This window comes from Melanostigma gelatinosum (genome assembly GCF_949748355.1).
Source record: "Melanostigma gelatinosum genome assembly, chromosome: 8".
In the NCBI taxonomy this organism is placed as follows: domain Eukaryota; kingdom Metazoa; phylum Chordata; class Actinopteri; order Perciformes; family Zoarcidae; genus Melanostigma; species Melanostigma gelatinosum.
Window position 1 is genome coordinate 16,640,249 of NC_136641.1, and position 22,897 is coordinate 16,663,145.

Genomic DNA, 22,897 nt, shown 5'->3' on the forward strand with positions numbered 1-22,897 from the left:
TGAGAGGAAATTGTCAACTCGACCAATTTAATATAGGGATGTACCTGAAATTAATACTGTTTTCCCCCTCAGCTGCGAATGACACGCCCCACCCTTTCTCTCGTAAACTCCCATCTCGTTCGTGCATGTGGAAAAAGCAGTGGTGCTGCAACCGTCCCAGTTTGAGGCGCAAACTGCCTGTCTTTCATTTCTTTGGGAAACCCTTCTAACTGTCCCAGTATAAGTGGAAGACACTGCTGAGGTGAACCAGTAATATAGGATGCCAGGAGCCAGTGGCGTCAACGTTGAGGGCTCTTGTGAGGCCCTGTGTCGGACCCTGGTCTCCCAGAACGGCCTCCAGAGAGAGACGGCCGACATCTCCCAGTCTGTTCTCTACACCTCACTGATGGGCTTGCTTCTGGTCGCCGACGAGGTGTGCAAAACGTGTATAATCCTTCAAGTTATGGTCAAACCTCAGTCTGGTGGTCGAAGAAAGTTTGTTCTTGATGTGGAATTTATGGGACACTCGTGAGACAAACCTAAACACAGACAGAGAGATTGTGTAAAGTAATTAATGAGTACACATCAGCGCCCGTGTTTAAGCGCCTGTCAGCACTCCTTGGTCTCTAATAGGATGAACGCTTCAGGCTGACCTCCTTTTAGCCCTCTCTTGTTATATGAAGGGGATAAGAAGGCTAAATCTGTTCTCCCAATGCTGTACGTACACACAGACAGACTAACATGCTGTACAGACTTTGCCAGGGGTCAAATTTTAGGTCACAAAAAGGCTGTATGTAATTTTGGTCAATAGCTTCATGAGTTGTCTTTATTTTCCAGAAAGAGCATCTCTCCATAGGAAATGGAAGGGTTGGCCTTAGAAACATAGGAAACACAGTAAGTATTAAGTGATGTGCTTTAAGCAAAGTCCTTTAATGAATACCAGAATGCATTTTTCTTTCATAAACATGGACACTTTCTCCTTTACTTTGTCTCCAAAATAGTGTTTCCTGAACGCCGTAGTCCAATGTTTGTCTCACACACGTAGCCTACGGGACTACAGCCTCCTCATGTCCTACAGGGATGAGAAGTTCTCCAAAGAGGAGGCTAAGCTCATGGAAGGTATGTTCCTCTCTCCTGCTGTTCCCTCCGCCTCCATATTGTGTTTTCATCTTTCTCATTGCTCCCGGTCTCCCTGTGCCAGCTTTCTCTCAGGTGCTGTCAGGCCTTTGGGATGTAAATGACGGGGACACAGTTGTAAACCCACGGCAGTTTTACAGTATGTTTAAAGAAGCGGTGCCTTACTTCAGTGGATATAGGTGAGAATATAGATGGTGTTTCTCTTTCATTCAAGGTTAACTGCATCTTTCCATGAGACTTGTATGCAGTGCAATATAATATCCACTTCTGTATCAGCACAACTGTTTCAAGGACAAGAGAGGAACTGTAACTGCTTCAATCCATTTTCTACCTTGCCACGAGTATAGATTTGGTTTTGAAGTTGAGACTCGTATAGAAATAGCTTAGAGATAGAGATGTCATTGTCTCTGTGTTTAACTCAGTCAACAGGATGCGCAGGAGTTCCTCAGGTTCTTATTGGACAAGCTGCACACAGAAATCAACCGCAGACCCAATGTTCGACGAACAGGGAAGGAGCCTGAACAGAAATTCACCCGATTTAGGTGTGTGTTTTTATGTGGAAAAGATTCTGTGCTTGAAGCTTTCATGTGTGACCACATCTCTCTTTACCTCGTCTCTTGTCCTTCCTTAGGATTTCGGAGGAGGCAGCTGCCATGTGGAAGAAGCACATGGAGAGAGATGACAGCAGAATAGTCGGTGAGAAGAGCAGTCCAGTCGTGGTGATCCATCAGACTCATCTGCATTATAAATCCAATGACGGCAACCCACTGATAATTCCTTCCACCATTCTCACAGACCTGTTCTCAGGCCAGCTGAGGAGCTCGCTGCATTGCTCAGTGTGCTCCCACTACTCCAACACGTTCGACGTGTTCTGTGATCTGTCGCTGCCCATCCCCAAGAGGAGCTCTGCTGGGGGGGTCACTCTGAGGGAGTGCCTGGACCTCTTCTCTCAGGAGGAGAAACTGGACAAGGACAACTCACCAGTAAGTTAACAATGGATTACAATACATCAACCATGCGTCTCTAAATTTGGGGTAAAATGTCAATGCCGCAGACATTATCAACGAGGAATGGTTTAGTCCAAAAACTGTTGCCGATGCACAATTTAAACATAATCAGAATCAGCTTTATTGGCCATGTATGCGTACGCATACATGGAATTTGGCTCCGGTTTCCACTTCGCTCTCGATGTACAGAAATTTACAATAAACAAGAAATAATATATATTTATAAAAACTAAAAAAGGGCATTAAAAAAACAACAGATGTAGGTATAAACATTTAACAATGTGTACAATATAAGTATAAACACATATCCAAAAAAGTATATAGATATATGAACATACACCTATAAACAACAATGGCAATGGAATTGAGGTAACAGTGCAAGTAGTGGTAATAGTGCAGACAGAGGTAGTAGTGCAGTATGACTTATTTATTGTTCATCAGAGTGACGGACAGTGGAAAGAAGCTGTTCCTGTGTCTGGTGGTTTTGGCGTACAGAGCTCTGTAGGGCCTACCAGAGGGGAGGAGTGGTAACAGCTTGTGTGAAGGGTCTGCAGTGATCTTGCCATGATCATCATGGTGAGAAAGAAATACAGCAATAGAGCATCAGTAAATATGTGCAAAGGGAGTAAGGAAGCCAAAGAGCTTATACAGTGTTGAATCAAAACAAGTAATCAACAAAGACATAATTATAAATATCAGACAATGCAAGACGAAGCAAATGAAAACCACAGGAGACTTCAGTTGACTCTTGTAGACATGTATTGAAGTAAATGTTTTCGTATTGCAGGGAGAGGGACCTCCATATGTTATGATATATTGATATTGAGAAGTACAACAGTAAGGTAAATAAATCCTGGCAGGATGTGAATGAAAATATGAAATTATACACAAACACGTGTGAAAGTATTGACGTTTGCTAAACAAATTGATTACCGTTCTTAAATACGTCATCTGAATTTAAATGGATGGGAAGTAGGATGAGTTAGTAGCACATCAAACAATATTACAATAGTTAATATATGGATCAATAAAGCTGTAACACAAAGTCAACTAACAAGGGTGGCGGATAACACTTTCCTCAATGTTCCAGCCTTTTTCATGAATTGCTTTGTTCTGGCAAGTTACCCACAACAGACCATGTGTATTTGCAAATGTATTGAAAATGTATCTGTGTGTTTTTGTTTCTGTGTGTTTAAGATGTGCGAGAGGTGTAACAGGCATACAGAGTGCACCAAGCGGCTTTCCATCCAGAGGTTTCCCCAGGTTATTGTGATCCGTATCCTTGACAACAACTCAGAATATTAACCTAAGTAGCTTTTGTGGAGGACGTTATGATGCTTAACAGTCTTGTTCAGATCTGAACCGCTTTACGACATCACGGTGGTCTATCAATAAAAGCACAGTGTACGTGTCCTTCCCACTCACTGACCTGGACCTTGGACGCTACGGGCCCGTCGACTGTGGTAAAGAAAACCATTCACCATCCATGCACTATCTCCTTTTACTTGCTCGAGTCGACCCTTGTGGGTTGTTAAATAATCAACCAATTAAAATACTACAAAGGAAAAGCTGTGGCATATAATCAACAGCTCATCCACAGCTCATGTGCTACTCTTTCGTTTGATATTTTCTTGTCATTTTTTAAATGTGAAGACGATTTCTTACAACTGGTAGATTATTCCATGAGTTGTATCAGTAAATACAACTGATACAACATAAGTCATGAAGAATGGAACAAGTAAGTCATTATATCTGTGTCCCCACAGGCCCAGTTCTGTATGATTTATGTGCAATATGTAACCACGCTGGGACGGTGAACATGGGCCACTACACAGCCTGCTGTTCAGATGAAAATGGTTGGTGCTTCTACAATGACTCGAGGTGAGGCTCGGTCCTGCACCCAAATCATTGTGTTTTAATAAGCAACGCCCTGCAAACTGCTACTTACAAAGCCCACTGTGTCTGTATTGAGACACATGTACAAACCTCAAGCTGTTTCTCATTATTACTCTCCATCTACTCAACTACAGTGTGACTCCAGTCTCGGAGAACCAGCTTCAGACCAATCAAGCATATGTGCTGTTCTACCAGCGCAGCAACAGCACCACCACAGTCAGGAAATAGACCTTAGACTGGCTGAGTCAAGCAGCCAATCGGAGCATCTTTACCTCCAGTGTCCACAGAAACAAATAGAAGCAGCAGTGCTGTAACTCTTGCAGCTATGAACAGCTCAATCTCAGTGAGCATGCCTTCAAATAAACTCTAAAGAGGAGGAGAGCGAACGGGGGCTTGAAGAGGTGAGCTCCCCTCCTGAATCATGGAGATGCTTTTGAAGAGTCTCAGTGAGAGAGCTGAGACAGTTCAGACAGACTGCAGTGCAGCCTTAAAAGTCTCTGTGCCATACTTCTCAGGCAGGAGTGAGCGGTGTACTTGCACATGATGCTGAGCTCTTTATGTAAGACAATTGTGATTCATGCTTGCGATGCAACATAAACCCAAATATACAAAGATACATCTTGGGTGGAAGAGAAATTAGGCAACATATGATGACTCAATTGTGACATAGGATTTCACTTTAAGCTCCAGTTTTGTGAAATTGTACAGTACTTCAACTCAATGTGTAAATATCTGTAGCCAATACTATGTGCTGTCATTTTATGTTAATCTCCCTCCACATGGAGAGTTAGCCATGAACATGAAAACATTAAAATGGGCTGTATTTTCCCTCTACCTGAATTAAAATTCCTATGTATATATTCGTATATGTATGTATAAATGTTTTTTTTTTACATTTGTGTCCACGACTTGCATTGAAAGTAGCCTATTGCATTATTATTTGAATCCTTGAATAAAAGACCAATCAAAAAGTCTGATGATTAGACTTAAACTTTTCATGTAGTTGATATTATTATACTGTTTTTGATATATCGCTCGTGTTGACATTTATTAAATAATACAATTGTAAACTATATTTTATTTAGATTTGTAATTGATTGCCGCAGCCGATTGACGTAGTCGCGCACATGCGTACTAGAAGTAGTGGGCGGAGTTTTCCAGTCGGTCAGGAAGAGGAGAAAGGCGGACACAGAACATCAAGCGGTAATCTTACTCAGCAATAGCCTTTACACTTTATGCCGATTCTTGTTTCAGTCACAGAAGTACCCCAGCAGCGCGATGAGTGCTGCAGTTGTAATTTCAGACAGAATACATTGAATGACAGAGTTACAAACCACGGGAAACACCGTTAGCTTTCTTGCTAGCTTAATGTTAGCTGGTTTGACAGGCCCGGTGTAACGTTACACTGCACAGCCTGTCGGGGGGGGGGGGGAGCACAGCACAGCACGGAAATGGTCTCTGTTTACACCCTCTACCTCCGGGGAAGCCATCCTGTTTGCCAGCAGGATGTTTTTAATAAATCTTTAAGATCTTGCGTTTCTAACAATGTATAAGCTGTTCACTAACTTCTAACAATATGTGCCAACCAGGGGGAACTGTTGAGAAAAGCTTTGTAATCCCACCGTGGAGTTTAAAAGTCTGATGCATCCTGTTACTTACGTGAATTGCTAATGATGTGTGAGACTAGTGGAGAGCAACTTAAGAGACTTGTGTAACCTCGTGTATTAGTTCATCCTTTGCATTGGACTCTTTTCCACAGATGGCTGCTATCAGGAAGAAGTTGGTGATCGTTGGGGATGGTGCGTGTGGGAAGACCTGTCTGCTCATCGTCTTCAGTAAGGACCAGTTCCCAGAGGTCTACGTCCCCACGGTGTTTGAGAACTATGTGGCAGACATCGAGGTGGATGGGAAACAGGTGAGACATGTAAAGTAGCTAGAAACTTGGCTCTGTTGAGCGCAACGGTTACCTTAAATGCTTGATTAGCCCTCTTTTCATATCTATTATTCATGCATGTGTCTCTCTCTCTTTTCTCAGGTAGAGCTAGCACTTTGGGATACAGCAGGTCAGGAAGACTACGATAGACTGAGGCCTCTCTCCTACCCCGACACTGACGTTATCCTCATGTGCTTCTCTGTAGACAGCCCTGACAGTTTAGGTATTGTCTTAGCAACAGTCACACCACTATGTATCAAACACCTTGTGATTGTGATACATGTTTTCTAATTACTGCATTCTTTCCCTCTACTCACTGTAGAGAATATTCCAGAAAAGTGGACCCCCGAAGTGAAACACTTCTGTCCAAATGTTCCCATTATCCTGGTGGGCAATAAAAAGGATCTGCGCAATGATGAGCACACCAGACGAGAGCTTGCCAAAATGAAACAGGTCAGTTGGTTTTTTTTGTTTCAAAATATGCTGGATCGTGTATCTTGTCGTTCTTTATTTGAACAAGGACAAAGCACAATAGTATAATTGTGTAAAAGTGAAAATCTAAACCTTCTCTCTGACGTTTGTCTCCAGGAGCCGGTTAAATACGAAGACGGCAAAGAGATGGCGAACCGCATCAGTGCCTACGGCTACCAGGAGTGTTCTGCCAAATCCAAAGATGGTGTGAGGGAAGTCTTTGAGATGGCAACTAGGGCAGCACTGCAGGCCAAGAAACGTGGCAAGAAGTCCATCTGCCTTCTGTTATAGGCTCTGGGAGAAAAGGGAGCTGCCTTCAAGCACAGATAGAAAAGGCAGCTTCCAATGAGATTTGACAGGGAGAAAATTGAGGGAGGGGCCAAAAAAAACGTTTCGCTGATTCTCAATTTCTTATCAACCATTTATCCTCAACAAATTAAGAATCAGGTCTTAAATTATTTGATAGGCTACTACACCGTGGTCCTCAATCTATGTATTGGATTATGTGCCATTTTGCTCTCTCCTATCAAAACCTTTCAGATCTAAAAGCAGGGGGTGATTTGAAGTTGAGTAGATGTAAACAGGGTTGAAATGTGCCATGATGGGAATGAAGAGAGAAAGGGTCCTTAGCGGGCCAAAGACGATGGGGACATGAGAGAGCGAGAGACACACACGAATATAGAATTGGTTAAAATTGAAGACCATGTCGAAGTGGGTTTTACACAGTTAGCATGCATGTAGTGCCTTGAGAGCAGCGGTCAAGAAGAGTACGTTGTGGGTTAGGGATTCATAACTTAGATAGGGTATTCTTTTGTCATTTGTAGTGTCCACACATCACATTTGTGAATGCGTTCCCCCTGTCATTGGCTTTGCTCTTTCAGGCCCATATTCTGACTCAGGCGCTATGCAGGGGTATGCTTAAACTAGATTGTATGAGATACTTTCCCATACTGAAATACTTACCTATACTTGAGAGAGAGTGTGTGTGTGTGTGCGTGTGTGCAACTGTATGGTGGTTTGCTTTCTCCAGCGCAGGTCTGCATGCGGTGAATGTGTGTATATTTTGTGTGGGTGTGTATTAACATACGTGTCTATGTACTGTATGCATGGAAAGGTCTTCTGCGTTACTGACCTAACCCCCTTGTTTCCATGCCAAAGTTACCCCTGATGGCCACATTTTACGGCTCAGACGGGTAATGGAATTAATAGCTACTCAGAGTGACGTAGAAACTTTCACTTTACTGGAAGACATTGTATGATATCTAGAGGCACAATCAGGTTAAACATATGAGTTTTTAGGACCTTTTTTGTGTGTACCAGAGATTCATTTGATTGTGTTACTCAGTGGGTCAAATCATGAGTGGTGTAGTTGACGAGTTGAATATTCTTTCAGATAGATCGGCTTATCTTATTACGATAATGTCTACCATGTACTGTATGTCTTACACGGCTTTGTAAGGACATGTTAATGTGTATTTCAAATTTGCCTTTTACTCTACTTCTACCATCATTCTTTAATGATATTGTCATTATTGTACTATAACTTTTTATCGTTGATGTCTAATTTTCTTACTATATTTTAATCAGTTTACTTAATCCTGCTGTTATGATCAGCTTATGTCAGTTAAATGATAAATTGTAACCGTCGTTTTGTTTAGTTAATTGAAGTTAAAGCTTGGGGTGCAAGGCTGAAATGGTTTGGAGATGGGCCTTTTTTCCTCTTTTGTATTGTGACATATTAAGGTTTTTCTTTATGGATTCTTTTCTCCCAAATAAAGCTGATATTAGGGTTTTCTGTTGTAATGTATTTGAGTTCTTTCTATTTCTTTATACATAACAATTACAATAATCTCTTATATTTCTGGCATTAAATTACTTTTAACTCGTAACCCCTCGAAATATCTGATTCTATTGCTTTATATCGGTTACGTAGATATCTACACAAACGCATCAGTCGTGGGGGGGGGGGTGGCACTGGTTTAAGGTTGGCTCAGAGCCGTTTAATGAGAGTCACGTCATCGCTGTTCACTGCAATGGACCAATTCTTTTTTTTTTTTTTATAGCAATGGCGGCTCATTGCTTTTAAAAGGTCAAATAGATTGTATATTATCAACACAACTGATTGAAATGAACATGTGTGTTAGTTGATTTTCCACCACTAATTTAGTAAATTAAAATGGCCCTATTATGCTTTATCCCCTTCCGTAACGTAGTGAGTCACGATGAAAACATTTGCATAATACCTGCTACTTTGGTACGACCTCAAACAAAGCTGGAGAGACGGGAGCTGGAGCTTGGTCCCAAGAGTTTGGTTTGCGGCCGTCATGTCGAGAAGACGCTGTGTTCTGCAAAAGGAAATGTTCTTTCTATGGACCACCAAAGGAAGATGACCTGAAGAACAAGTGGCTAAACTTCACTTTCAAAACTGGACACACTTCCTGGCTGGATTTCCAACCTGTAAGTATGATTTATTATTTGTGGATGTGTTATGTTCAAAACAACCAAGGTAGCCAACATTACTAGCCAGGTTCAAGTGCTCAGCTGTAGGCCTCGGCTAAGTTGGTAGCTAACGTTATTGTGTTAAAAAATGGCTCCGCTACTCAGCTTTTGCCTCACTGTCTTCACGTTACACTTAATCGCAGGACCATTTGTGGTTATTCGCTTCATTTAGCTAGACGCGCCAGAGAGGAGTGGCTTATCACCATGGAAGCCGTTATCAACTAAGCCATTTATTTCCGTCGCTGCTCTAGAAACAATATTTAGTTATATCTCAATTATAAATAACTTCTGATTCTCTTCTGATGGTTACTATAATTCTATATGTGTCTTTAAAAGCATTTATTTAGCCATGAAAAAAATAGTATTATAAGAGTAGCTAAAGATGGCTATCCCTACCAGAGGGCCACTGTGGTTCTACTAAAGTATATGTACTAAAGTATGTATGTCAACAAGGCAGGTAACTGTAAAATATTTAACTATCTAAACACGTATGTTGTTCTGTATGAGTATTGTAAAATTATTAATATTAACGACTAATTAGCAATAATCGCAATCTACGGTTCAAAGTGCCCGCCAAATACTACCTGGAATTATATGAAGTGTCCGTGAATCACGTGACAATCAAGCATTTTCATCTTCCGTTGACGCGACTCGCTCTTTCTACGGCTCTGGGCGGCCTGTCTGTCTTGTCCAATCACCGTCGACATTGATATTTTCGCTCTCCAACCACTAATCACATACCAGAGTCAGGTATTTGTACCCTCCCTCTCCGAATTGTTGTCTTGCTGTGGCCATTTTACACGGGGTTCCGTGAAAAATACAACACCCGTCTCACCTGGGCTTCGACGTGACATTAGGAGAGCTATTGTTAGTTGCGTGTGGCACTGGTAAGGCTTCGTTCTATTACAAATACTGCTGTTGGTGAGTTTACAACGGGTGACAAACTGTTTTAGAGACAGCTTCTCTGCTTTGGACTAGCTAGCCAACCACAGGCTAAAATTGTTAGCTTGTCCGCTAACCGAGATGACCGCCACACGTCATTGTTGAATACTCTTTTTTTTGAGTAGTTAGGTTGAGCATGTGCATTGCGCACGCATGTTCATTTGTGATGCAAAGTTATGCCTCGACTCGTTTTATTTATGGGTTTTGGTGTGTCAAGCTTTCATATCAGTCAAAGTTGAAGAAGTTGCAGTTTTTCACAGGTGCAGCCGGCTTGGCCTCCTAAATGAATGCCTCTTGACTCTATTGAACGCGCATCACTACTGTGCACCCCAGGAGGCCTCTACTTTTGAGATTTTTCTTTAAAGCAGTTTCTTATAAGGGTTGACTCTGTTTCTAAAAGGCAGCAACGTTTACTCCGATTCTCGTGAATATTGCTTGTCGTTCTAAAGAGTACATTGCTGATGTGTTACTTCCATCATATATCATGCTGTTATCAAATACAAAATAGGACCGAGACCAGGAGCAGAGTTGGCGGATCAGTCAACCAGCAAAGCTCCCCCATGATTATCCAGATTATTTAATCATAAATCATTTCATACATTGCTGATGTACTTCTAGGGTATCCAATGCTGTAACTAAATAGACGAAGGGCAGACCAGGAGAAGAGTCAGTGAATCAGCATGGACTATGAGCGGAGGTGAGCTAAACCTTCTTGTAGTGCCTTTCCATCATAAGATGTGTCTGACTAGTCCCTCACATTGTCTCTCATGGTCAGCAGGGGTGGGCGAGGTGACCGCACAGGTCGATACGGCAACACCCACAACGATCATAACTTTCGTGACATGGACTACCGAGGCTACGGCCAGGAGGATGAGGACGCGGGAGCAGGATATGATGTCAGAGCAGAGGAGGACCGACTATACGGCCACGAAGAGCAATCCCTGGGCGTCCGTGACTTCTCGCCAGGTCGTCTACAGGACTGTCCGGGGTTTCACCAGCGAGGAGATGGGCGTGGGGGGAAAGGGCTCCTGTGGCCCCCGTGCTCTCAGTCGCAGCCTGATTTAACCCCTCCGTTGCTTCAGAGAGAGGAGGAGGGATCCAGGCGGGAGTTTGAGCAGTTATTGATTGGTCGGCAGGAAAGAGGTCGGGGGAAAGGTGGAAGAGGCTTTCCCGAAAACAGTACCCCTCATTCAGGGGGTAGGGATGGCAACTGGGGTCGTGGTGGTGCTCATTCAGAACAGATGGAATACAACGCTGCACGACAGAGAGAGGAGGACAGGTTCTCCCGTGCGGCGGTGAAGAGAAGGGTAAGCCATGACAAGTCCGTCCTCTTTAAAGAAAACTGCTACAATTTTATTTAGTTGTTCAAATTTGTGACTGCTCTATCCAGGCCTTTCCAGTGGGGGCAGAGGAAAGAAGTGACGCTCCAGACCTGTCTCTTGAGGAGTTGGACCAGGACTACCGTGCAGATCTAGACCATAACCAAAGGCCAAGCAACATCATAATGCTTCGCATGCTGCCACCCAATGTCACCACCAATGAGGTAAGCGTATATGTCTCCTGCTCATGTTCGGGAGTAGTCTGATGGTTCATGGGTCTTTTATAGTCTGTTGGCTTAGAATGTAATCATGCCTCTGTGTTCATAGATCCGAGCACAACTTCAGGAGCAGGGGATCCAGCCAAGAGAGGTTCGCCTCATGAGAAACAAATCCTCAGGTAAAAACTTGTTCATTGCCTGGAATCGTTTTTTATTTCAGTTTTCATTCTCCCTTTGTGTTGCACTCATTACCAGCTTTTTCCATCCTACTGCTCTCTCAGGTGACTTTCCCGTATCTGCTCAGTCTTCTCTCTGTTATTAATAAGCGCTCTCTCTTTTCCTTTTCCTTCTCTCATACTATCACCGTCTTCCTCTGGATAGATAGCTGATGCAAAGAATGCCTTTTTATATTTTTATACTCTTACAGGCTTTTTGCTGCGATTCCTGCTTTGATTTTTTTTTTGATCTGTGCTCACAGGGCAACAAAACATCCATGCACGCTTCAAAGGATGAGCTCTATGCATATTTGCCTTTAGGACCAGAATGCATGCGCACAGTGATAGGAATTAGATCTTCACTCCATGGCATTCATTTTCTTATCGTCTTTACCCTTTTCATGATTCTGCCTCATCCATCTCAAAGTGAGGGAGTAGTTAAACAATGCTCACAAACTAACACTGTCAACTGAGAAATGAGCAGCGGGAAGCAGAATGCATATTGATGGTGTTTGTCATTGTAGCTATTTTTGAGAGTGCAAGTGTGGAGGATATGAATGTTGCAGCTACCTCTAAGCTATGTGAGCGTCATCCATACCACTCAGAAAAAAGCTCTTCTTTTGCCAAAGGTTTTCCATTACGGTCATCGTCTCACTGGCCTCCCTTCTTTGCTACCGCACTGGTTGTCTGTAAGGTGTGCCTATTTAACTCGGGCACACTTACAGTCCTCTGCACTGCTCTTGTCTTTCTCACCCCCCTCCCGCATCACTGTTTAGAATAAGTCCCCCTCAGTTTTAAATGATGATCTGATACAATGTACAGTGTTGTTAAACATGATATGAATATAAATATGTTGCATAATGTGTTCTCAGTCCGTTATAGTAATGCATGGACAGAATATGGAGCATTCCACCTATTGAAATAGGTGCTGCATAGTTCAGAATGCACTCTGACTCTCAAAATCGCAGAGATGTGTCTGTGTGTCTGTTATGTTGGTGCCTGGGTGCTTCATCATTCAAAGTCAAAAAGCTCAAACTGATGAGTGGATAGGATTCTCCCCCTCTTTCCTTGACCCTGTTGAGATGCTTGACATTGCGTCCTCCCACCCTTGTGGAGATTTCGACAGTGGCTTTCCAACTGGCTGTCAGGTGTGTGTTATTTCCAAGGGAGAGAGGAAGCAATGCTTTTATTTTATTAGTGCTGACACAGGGTCTCTCTCTCTCTCTCTCTCCCTCCTCTGGACATGAAGCACTAACCCCTCACTGCGTTGTTATGTTGTTGTTGTTGTTGTTCGGTTACCATGGCGCTGGGCGGTGTCCAGGTCAGAGCCGAGGATTCGCCTTCGTCGAGTTTAATGTCATACAGGAGGCCACCCGCTGGATGGAGACCAACCAGGTCACTCTCCCTTACACAGACACACATACACATATATACATGCATACAATGGGACATGTAGGTTAACATCAGGACACGTGTACAGTCACATCATACCCTGTCATGTGCACGCGATGCATTCCAGTATGGTATAGACACAGAGTGGAAACATGATTTTGTCCCTGAGGTAGGTAGGTCTTTGTTTGTAAAATTCCACAAACAGGCGAATGCGTGTTACATCATGCTGACGTTTGTTTGTCTGGGGCCTAACTGCATAGTTTTCATAACTGAACTCTCCCAGTCACATTTGCTCATCATTGCCCAATTCAAGCTCCTCTATTATAGGCGTCTCCTCTTTCTTCAGTGACATGTTATCACTCGCTCTCTCAAGTCTTCAGTGCCTGATATAGCGTGACATTGTGAATATACCTTCTCACATGGTCTATTGTATGTCGAATCAGAACCAATACAGTACTTCATTTTTCTTGTTTTTGAATCTTCCATATCTGGGTCATCCACCATTATTACATCTTTAGGATGGATCTATTGTCTATTTTGGGGATGAAGGTGGTGACAGTGGGATGGGATGTGTGGAAAAGGTTTCCCCTTAAGGGGGGAGGGATGACACGATTGAATAAAACACATTGTGTCCTTTTTAAAAATGGACACCCACACACACTACACATACACCATCTCAGTCCGTCCCAATTTTCTAAAGCTGAAGGTTGCATTTCTCTGGTGTCCTCTTTCTTTCAGCCTTAGTTCTACTCTCTTTTTCTCTCTGTCCCCCCTCTCCCTCTCGTCCCTCTCATTCTCTCATCTCTTGTGAGATGAGGCCTTTCTCTGGCACGTGTGGCCTAATTATCTCTGATAATCATTCTTTGTTCCCCCTCCCTCTCTTTCTTTTTCTTTCAGGCAGTACTGTTGATTCTGGGACAAAGAGTGTCGATGCACTACAGTGACCCAAAACCCCGTGCCAATGAGGACTGGCTCTGCAACAAGGTTGTGTGTGTTTGCAATGTGTGTCATGCATATATGGAAGTCTAAATTCTATTTGTGAATTGTATGCATGTGTATCAATCAATGTAGTGGCTCATTCTTTTAAAAACATTTCAACAGTGCGGTGTGCAAAACTTTAAAAGGAGGGAGAAGTGCTTCAAATGCAGTGTGCCTAAATCAGGTAAAAAAATGAACACGGCTGCTGTGAATACCTCAACTATTCTCCTCTTAAAAGAACACAAGCTCTCCCACATCCTATAATTATACATAAATGGCATGGTGTCTTTCCCCAGAGGCTGAGCTCAAGTTGCCCCAGTTGCAGAGGGATTTGCCCGTTGGTCTTCAGAAGGAGGGAGCCCAGGGCTTGTTGCCATTGCCAGCACCCTACCACCCCTCTGGTCCATCTGTGAGTCCAGGACAGTCTACGCAGCAGGCAGATGTTGCCAATGACAGTAAGTCTATCTGTTGACCTTTTCCCACCATGTTAATCTCTTCTATTTAGAAAGATCTACTTTTGTTCAATGAAGACTATGATGAGACCGTACCGACGTCATTAAACACAAACGAATGTAACATTCTCTCATCCTCTCCTGCACCAGCTCTGATTCTAAGAAACCTCGGCCCTCATACCGCAGTGGAAACCATCTTATCTGCTTTGGCTCCATTCGCCACTCTCGCCCCCTCCAATGTTCGCCTAATCAAGGACAAGCACACGCATCTCAACAGGGGCTTCGCCTTTCTACAGCTCTCTACCATCGTGGTGCGAAACATAACGAGGCAGACTCACACATGCATAAGTGCTCAACGGATGCATTTTTTTATAATTGTTGTGACGTATTCTGATGATTTTGAAATGAGCTTCATCCTCAACAGATGCACATGCACACTAACTCACAGGTCTGTTTGTTTGGTCAACAGGAAGCTTCTCAGCTGCTCCAGATCTTGCAGGCTCTCCATCCGTCTCTCTCTATTGATGGGAAAGCAATTGTGGTGGAGTTTGCCAAAGGCTCCAAACGGTAAACACTTGCACACCCAAACTCTGCTTTAAAGAAACCACAAGAGACAATTACACATTACTGCTATTGCACAAAAAATAATCTACCACCAAATGTGTAACTGACAAGCTTTTAAATGTTGGTCACTAGAAACTCACTGAAACCCTCTTTGTGCCTCTTTTCTATGCCAGTGACGTGTTCTTGACGGATGGCAGCAGAGTGAGTGCTGCTACGGTGGCCAGCACAGCTATAGCTGCTGCACAGTGGGCGGTCACGCAGGTAACTTAAATGACTTGTCATTACAGCAAAGAAAACACCGGTGTGTAACACCTCTTTAATTAAATGTTGTGTATTTATGATTGTATTCGTGTGTTTTTCCTTTGTTTAAAAATATTCTTTCTCACACTCAGACCGCTCAGAATGGATCCGGTGTAAGCCAGGGTATCGATACATCCGTGTATCAGCAGGGGGCAGCAGTAACGTACAGCCAGGAAGGCAACGAATACTCTGGGCTAGATGGCACAACTTATAAGGCCCAGGCAGATGGTGCAGGAGCAGCCCAGATGGGGGCATACACAGGAGGAGCAGCCCAAGGTAAATGTATAGAGCATATTACCAATACGATCTCTACAGCTGTTTACATTTGAATTGAGCTTGAGCCAACTTAAGCCACCTGTTTGTGTGTTGCAGCTGAGAGAGCGGCATCTGGATCAGCAGTCGTGCAGCAGCCTCGTACGAGTCACATCGGCTCGGCCGTTACACAGGTGCAATATTAGTTTTTGTGTTCTCGCATTATTTGATGCCATTACTCGAGCTGAGCACTGAGCTCTGTCTCTTCACAGGTTGAGATTGTGGGGAAACCACAACCAGCTGCTGCCAGCCAACCTGCGACCCCAGGCACTGAACACGAGCTCCAGCAATACCGTGAGGCTCTGTGTTCCCATTGTGTTTATCTGAATCTATGAAACACAATGCTGTCACGCTAACCTTTTATGATCAATTAAAGGTTTTTAAATTTGTGACTGTTCTGTGTCTTTTTACTGTAGCTGTGCCAGATGTGTCCACATACCAGTATGACGAAAGCTCTGGCTACTATTACGAGCCTCTCACAGGGCTCTACTATGACCCTAACTCCCAGGTAAAGAGTGGTGAATGTACAGCAGTCAAAATGTCAAGCCAGCACTCTTTGAAATATCTTTCTGTACGTGTCCTCTTCCTCAGCGTTTTAAGTCTGGTTCTGTGTACCCTTCCTCTTTGCAGTACTACTTCAACCCTCACACGCAGCAGTACATGTACTGGGATGGAGAGAAGCACACCTACATTCCTGCTGCTGCTGCTGGCCATTCTAACTCTGAAGGCGCTCCCACAGGCGCAGCCCCTTCAGACTCCCCGTTCGCTAACCTCGGCAGCAAGGAGAAGAAAGACAAACCCAAGAATAAAACTGCTCAACAGGTATTCTACAGGCTGAGTACTGACAGATGTGCTTGCTTTGTTCATTTTCTGGAAATGTTAGACTTCGCCGTGGTGGTATTTGTTGGACTACTGAGTTGGATTGCATTTTGTTTCCGGTGACCTTTCAATTGTAATTCTTCCTCTGTTCGGTCCATATAAATGGCTGATTTGCATATCTTGGGCTTTATACGAATAGATTGCAAAAGATATGGAGCGGTGGGCTAAGAGTCTCAACAGACACAAGGAGAACATGCGTTCTGTCTCCTCCCCGGCCGTCGGCTCCACGGCGCTTCCACCTGGTCACACCCGGGCGCCTGCCCACAGTCGCCTTGATGACCGCCGAGAATCTGCCAGTGCTGACGCAGGCTATGCTGTTCTGGAGAAAAAGGTACATGACCCTTACACACACACGTATGCTTAGCTGTAAACACGGGTGTATCTTTGGGGGCAGCAGGGAATCATAGTGAAGAAGGACTCTGGCTTAGGCTCCTACGACCTCTCACCCCGCTTTAGTGATAAGATAATGTCTGAGTAAGATAAGGCCTTAGTGGCTTGGTAATCCCTCTGATTTGGCTTTTCTGTCCTGCAGGGTGCACTGTCTGAACGGCCTCAGATATTCCTGGACCAGATCCGACAAAGTGCAGAGGTAAGGACGTGGTCAAAGTGATTACCTACTATCAAAATCCCGCTCCTGTCCCATCTGTTCCTCAGTCTTTGATCTTGCATCCTTTTTCTGTAGCGTTCCCCTCCTCCTCCGCAGGGTCTGGTCCCAGCCTACAGTGGAGAAACTGACAGCGAAGAAGAAGGAGGCGACAAAGAAGAGAAGGAAGGAAGGATGACAGACTGGGTTAAACTGGCCTGTCTGCTGTGTCGGAGGCAGTTCCCCAGCAAGGAGGCCCTCATCAGGCACCAGCAGCTCTCTGAGCTACATAAGGTGGTTACAAAGACAGCTTGAATCTAACTTCACACCGTTGCAAATACAGCATAAATTAGAAGTATCTGTTTACTCCTGGCAGGAAAGCCAACTTGCTTCCAGTGTATTTCGTTAAATTGTTGTCTTTACTATCTGTTAAGTACAGAAGTGTAGCCTGAAGATGTTCCTCTGGGTACATATGTCTAAACTTGTAACTGTCTGTCCTCAGCAAAACTTGGAGCAGAGAAAAGTACAGCAGGAATCTTCAGGGAAAGAGGTTAGTCCAGCCTCAGGATCTGACTGTGCATAGACTGATTCTGTTTGTAGCAGTCGTATTCATTTCATTGTCCTTTTAATTTCACTCGCCACTTTTTTCTCTCTCTTATTATTATTTTTTGCTTGCAGAGACTTCCGGATGGACCTGAGCCTCCTGATCCTAAGAGGAGGAAGTTTAACCCCATGTAAGCAGCATTGATGGAAAATACAGACTCATGTTTATGTCTTATAGTTTGAGGTTTACAATTGAGGTTAGGTGTGCAGAAGTGGTCATTTACAAAATACTATTGCCATACCTTGTTCCTCTTGTACTGTTCAGACATATCTGTACATGGTGATAGTCCTGTTTTATAATTGTAAGACCTGTTGCTTCCTCCACACAGTGTGTGCTTACTTTGGTTTGTGTGTGTAATCATGTTATTTTATTTCTCTCTCTAGTGAAGGGATCACAGGCAGTCTTGGTGCCAGGATGCTGCAGGGAGGAGTGAAGAAAGGGCTTCTGTTGCGCAATATGCAAGTGGAATGAGCCCTCCCCATGAAATCTCAACTTCCTGATCCGGGACAATGACAAAACTTAGCACGAAACACTTCACCATTAACGTCGTATAGATAAACCTCTTAATTTTGGTTTGTAATTACAATTACCTCAACAGTGGTGATACACATGAACTGGTCCTGTAGCAGTGGATGTCGGGATATTGCACAGAATGCACTTTTTTTGCTTTCTTCCTGAATGATGCAGTTTTGTGTCCTCGCGTGCTTCAGAGCTTGTGTGATAAACAAGCTTAATGTGGTTGGGGAAACATTTGGGATTTTCTAATATTACTGTCTATGCACCATAGATTCTTTTTTTTAAATTGAATGCTAATGCCTTGTCATTCAGTGAATGACTGATCTGAGCATGGACATTTTAGAAGAGGTCTCATGAACTGGACAGCGTCACACTAAAACTAGTGTGTACATGAAAAGTGTCATGTTGCAGATACGAATTCACAATGTAATACATCATTATCTCTGGAGAAAGTTATTTTTTATTTCTGTATTTTGTTTAAATGTGACTGCGTTTCATCAAGCTCCTGTTAAGTATTCAGAATAACATTTTCATGAGTATCTATGATGAATGTCTTTTATGGGCGAGCCAGTAAAACAGTTGCTAATATTTCGACATTTTAAATTTCTAAAGCCGTGTTTTTACAAATCGGCGGTTAAAGAAAGAGGAATATAGTGCAACATCTTGACCTGCATAGTTGTTGCACAGCACGTTGGTCGACCCCTGAATGCGTTTATAACACCTGTGCGCGTGTTAAGTTTCCCTGGAAACTACAAACAAAGCGGTTCTTCGTTCGTTGTCAGACATGAACTACATTTTGTTTTAGCGTTCACTGTTCCTTCTGCAGGTCACTTTCAGTAAACTTTGGTTATATTTCGGTTTCTTCATGATGGTAAAGTTACAAAGAAGAACTCAACAGCCGGACTTGCAACAGTCGCATAAAGTAGACTAGTTTACCAGACGTTAACTAGACGTTAGCGACAGTAAACTTAGTGCGGTTCGACTAACGTTAGTTAACAGCTTGTCAAGTAACAGGTCTGCTGATTTGCACCCGCTACTCTTTTTTTTGTTTTTTGTTTTGGTGAAAACACAAACTAAATTGAGGAGGATGTCTGAGGTGGCTGAGGATGCAGTCTTGTCGGATGTAGAGGGAGAGGAAGAAGCGCACCAACAAGGAGCCGAAGAGGACGAGAAGGTAGAACTAGTTAACCCGAGAGATCACTTCTGAAGAAATGTAACAGACAACGAGGCACGTCTTTGTTACGTGAGCGGTGTATTCTACTCAGTTTAGTGCAGAGTTATGTTAGATAACTCATTTTTGCAAGAACTGTAACCTTACGACAGTAGGTTGGAGTTTAAAACAAAATATCCTAAAAATCGCTGGTCTCGTGCCATAATCTACTCCAAACATAAAGGTTAAGGCTTGATTCCGCCACCCATTTCTCTTCAGCCCCCAGCACGTGTCGAATATGCGAACATTAAAATACTGGCCGTTATGGGTGCTTAGGTTTATAGTTGGCATGAACGCTTTATAATAAGGGTACAAATCATATAATCTACTGAAGGGATGTTTATCTTTGACCATTAACACACCACGATTAAAGTGATCAAGTCACTATATGACTATGCAATTATTCACACTTCATCAATTAAGAAATATTATTTCAGATTGCACAATAATTGACAAAAACATATTGGAAAAACAACTCATGCTGCACCCTCTCTAGGTTATAAATGTGGCAATTGAAAACCATTTTGACCCCTGAGCAAATGCATGAGTCTGAACTTTTGTGTCTGGAATCCAGCTAATTTGGTTGCATATCAATTCAATATGAGGTAACTGAATTAACATCCCTTAATTGGTGATCTAAGTGTGAACAAATCACATAAAGTCATAGTGACTTAATCATATGTTGACAAGAGCAACAGGAATGTATGATACAGCCTGCATTAAATCATCATTGGTCATTTATTCGTTAAGCATTGTTGAAGTATATTATTTGTACCTTTAATGCAAAAGTGTGACTGCAGTATTTTTAAGTATACTTCACAGTTACATAGGTGTTTTTGAAGCTCCATCGTGTAGAGGGGCTTGTGTCTGAGCTGATGGGGTCCTGTTGTACATCTACTCCCCTGTGAGTTAGCACCACCACCAATTTTGACGGCATAATCCTGTGACGTCTTCCCTTCTAATAGGTTTGCCATTTGACCCAAGAAACCATAGTTCGGGGGCTCTCGTTGCTGTGCCGAACAGGAAATGGACTTGGACATGCATTTGTCAAAGTGGACCTAAAAGACAAGTAAGATGGCAAAAATACATTCAAAGCCAAATTGGCTGCCATCGCCCATTAATTGTAACAATCTCTTTGTACCGACTTTCCCTTCGACATCATTGTACCACTCAGCGGACTGAATGACATTGCTGCAATCGGCAGTTATACTCACCTACGTTTTGTGGACGTATCCAACAACCACCTTATTGATCTTTCTCCTCTGGCATCTCTCACCCAGCTGCTCTGGCTGAAGGCAAGGACCTCTCTTCTTTCTTTATTTAGAAAAAAGGATGTCTCTGGGGCTGTCTGCATCAGTCACTCCAACTGATGGTGAATCTTGATTTCTTCCTCTGTAGGTTGACAATAATGCAGTGGAGTGCTTCAAAGGGCAACCTTTCGCTCAGTTGACCTACTTGCAATGGCTGAGTATTGCAAGGAACCGGCTAGCAGACCTGGACGGCCTGGTCGGGCCTGCCTTGGAGAGCCTCAATCTTACAGGTTGAGCTGTTGGTTTTATGTCAGGATAAGTGGTGTTCACGCTCACTATGTGAATGACTGATGATGCATTAAGCTTATTCTGAGTTTCCTAAAGTGAAGTCTGTCAAATGAGGAAGTTAACTATGTCACTATGAATTGAAATTAGAGAAGTGATAACAACACAGGAGTTATGTATTTGATCAGATGGGGGTTTATAAGGCCATGTGTTATCATTCAGTCTATATATAGGATATAACAAATTCTTATCAGCAATTAATCACATATGTTGTGCCCAACATATATGTTTGGAAAGCCCTTGACATGACATTTAGCAACCTCTCTGGCAGGTAACGGTATTCAGAGAGTGAATGGTCTTCAGAGTGGCTGTTTTGCCAACCTGGTAACTCTGGAGCTGAGGGGAAACCAATTGGATTCCACTGATGGCATCAACCTTCCCAACCTGCGGGAATTATATCTGGTAATAAAAGCACTATTATTTGATGAATAGCACTAGCACACGGGATGAGGTTGATCACTGACCACCAGCCTTAATACCCATGTAATGACCCAGGGAATAGATTGCCTGTAAGTATCCTTGCTCTTCGTTCAGGCCCAAAATGTTATCGAGCATTTGGATGGTTTAGAGAAGTTAGAGCGCCTCACCACTCTTCACCTTCGAGACAACAAGCTAGATACTCTGGACGGCCTCAGCCCCAACATGAAGTGTCTCCAATACCTCAATGTCAGGTACACAGTTAACAGATCAGAGCCTTTCATCAATTCAGTAACACCCCAAATAAAATGATATGTCCCAGATTATATATCCCACATGCTTCTGTCTCTGTCTTTTAGAGGCAATGCAATCTTAGATGAGAACGCTGTGCAAGGGCTTGCGCTTGTGTCAAAAACTCTGCGAGCTTTGGTCCTTTCTGAAAATCCTCTGGAGGAAATGACAGACTACAGGCTGAGTCTACTCATTCTCCTGCCACAGCTGGAGCGACTTGACAAAGATCTTGTCGACCCCGAGGAGAGGACTGAGGCCCGGGTTAAAAGCATGGTAAAGCTGATAAACATCTTATTTCTCTTTGTGGCATGCTCAGACATAAACTGCTCTTTTGCTGGTTGTTTTAATGGCATGCATGTCCTTTCAGGTACTTAACGAAGAGGAATTTGAGCAATAAGATGTGCAATGATGGCCAAAATGAGGAAGTGTTTGACTTCCTTTAAAACACAGGCTTGGTGTGTAGGTGGGTGGCTGATTGTGAAAAGTAGATTAGGCTACATCTTGATAGGGCATCTGTCTGATGCACTTTGTATCTGTAGAATGTGTATGTACACGGTTTGATTGTGTCATGTTCTCACACTATTACAGCCTATCTATTTTTCGAACAATAAAACAAATTAAATTGTGTTTTTTTCTGTCTCCATTGACATCTACAAATGCAGATAATGTGTCAGTAACGAAGGAATAAGAAATGAGGGAGTATTTGATCCTCGAGTTTCTGTCCTGTGTTTCCCTGAGTAAGGATGAGAGGGCAAAATCCACCATTTCCGTGTTGGGCAGCCGGCCAGCTTCAGCTTTAAAGGAACAGCGACATGCATGTATTTGAAAAATCCCCATATGTATTCTGAACTACACTGATCTCCAAGCACATGCACATTGTCTCAAATCAAACAATTATTTCTGATGAATAGTTTTATTCTTAAGTTATTAATATTTCCATTTCTCACATCATACAAACGACCAGGAAGCGACCTCAATAAAAAGATTGCCCCCTTTTTGAAGTCTTCAAAGCAGTGGCTGCAAATGAAATGGTAAGAACGAAGTCGCCGCAGATCTATATCGTTGACGTGTGGAAATGATTTCTGAAAGTTGCACAGGGAACAAGGTCCTGCGCAACTGGTACCGACGGTTCCTCCAATGGTTGGCTGAGGTGGGCGTGGCTGTGGAGGAGACATAAACCCCCCCTCC

General features: G+C 43.1%; 4 protein-coding genes across 4 annotated transcripts; all 4 read left to right on the top strand.

The window, feature by feature from the left end:
* Positions 1–259: 259 nt before the first annotated feature.
* usp21 (ubiquitin specific peptidase 21) lies at positions 260–4,247 on the top strand (the record flags this gene model as incomplete). Its single annotated transcript, XM_079272963.1, has 11 exons — positions 260–412; positions 817–873; positions 981–1,098; positions 1,181–1,295; positions 1,539–1,658; positions 1,748–1,812; positions 1,912–2,099; positions 3,321–3,399; positions 3,479–3,586; positions 3,890–4,004; positions 4,154–4,247. The coding sequence occupies 11 exons, from the start codon at positions 260–262 to the stop codon at positions 4,245–4,247; spliced, it is 1,212 nt and encodes a 403-aa protein (XP_079129089.1).
* Positions 4,248–5,172: 925 nt separating this feature from the next.
* LOC306781304 (rho-related GTP-binding protein RhoA-C-like) lies at positions 5,173–8,215 on the top strand. Its single transcript, XM_079274093.1, has 5 exons — positions 5,173–5,222; positions 5,779–5,934; positions 6,055–6,175; positions 6,275–6,405; positions 6,541–8,215. Exons 2-5 carry the CDS (start codon positions 5,779–5,781, stop codon positions 6,712–6,714), a joined length of 582 nt encoding a protein of 193 aa, XP_079130219.1. The 5' UTR covers positions 5,173–5,222; the 3' UTR covers positions 6,715–8,215.
* A 1,482-nt stretch (positions 8,216–9,697) lies between these two features.
* On the top strand, positions 9,698–18,697 carry rbm10 (RNA binding motif protein 10). The gene is made up of 23 exons (XM_079273011.1): positions 9,698–9,809; positions 10,483–10,561; positions 10,643–11,171; positions 11,255–11,407; positions 11,511–11,580; positions 12,938–13,011; positions 13,906–13,992; positions 14,110–14,170; positions 14,283–14,441; positions 14,589–14,749; positions 14,908–15,005; positions 15,176–15,263; positions 15,395–15,578; positions 15,675–15,748; positions 15,827–15,908; positions 16,031–16,122; positions 16,245–16,436; positions 16,633–16,824; positions 17,026–17,082; positions 17,176–17,370; positions 17,579–17,626; positions 17,755–17,810; positions 18,064–18,697. The coding sequence occupies exons 2-23, from the start codon at positions 10,545–10,547 to the stop codon at positions 18,149–18,151; spliced, it is 2,757 nt and encodes a 918-aa protein (XP_079129137.1). The 5' UTR covers positions 9,698–9,809; positions 10,483–10,544; the 3' UTR covers positions 18,152–18,697.
* A 236-nt stretch (positions 18,698–18,933) lies between these two features.
* lrrc23 (leucine rich repeat containing 23) lies at positions 18,934–22,123 on the top strand. The gene is made up of 8 exons (XM_079273867.1): positions 18,934–19,376; positions 20,372–20,475; positions 20,581–20,701; positions 20,805–20,946; positions 21,273–21,403; positions 21,536–21,672; positions 21,778–21,982; positions 22,077–22,123. Exons 1-8 carry the CDS (start codon positions 19,284–19,286, stop codon positions 22,104–22,106), a joined length of 963 nt encoding a protein of 320 aa, XP_079129993.1. The 5' UTR covers positions 18,934–19,283; the 3' UTR covers positions 22,107–22,123.
* Positions 22,124–22,897: the final 774 nt, after the last annotated feature.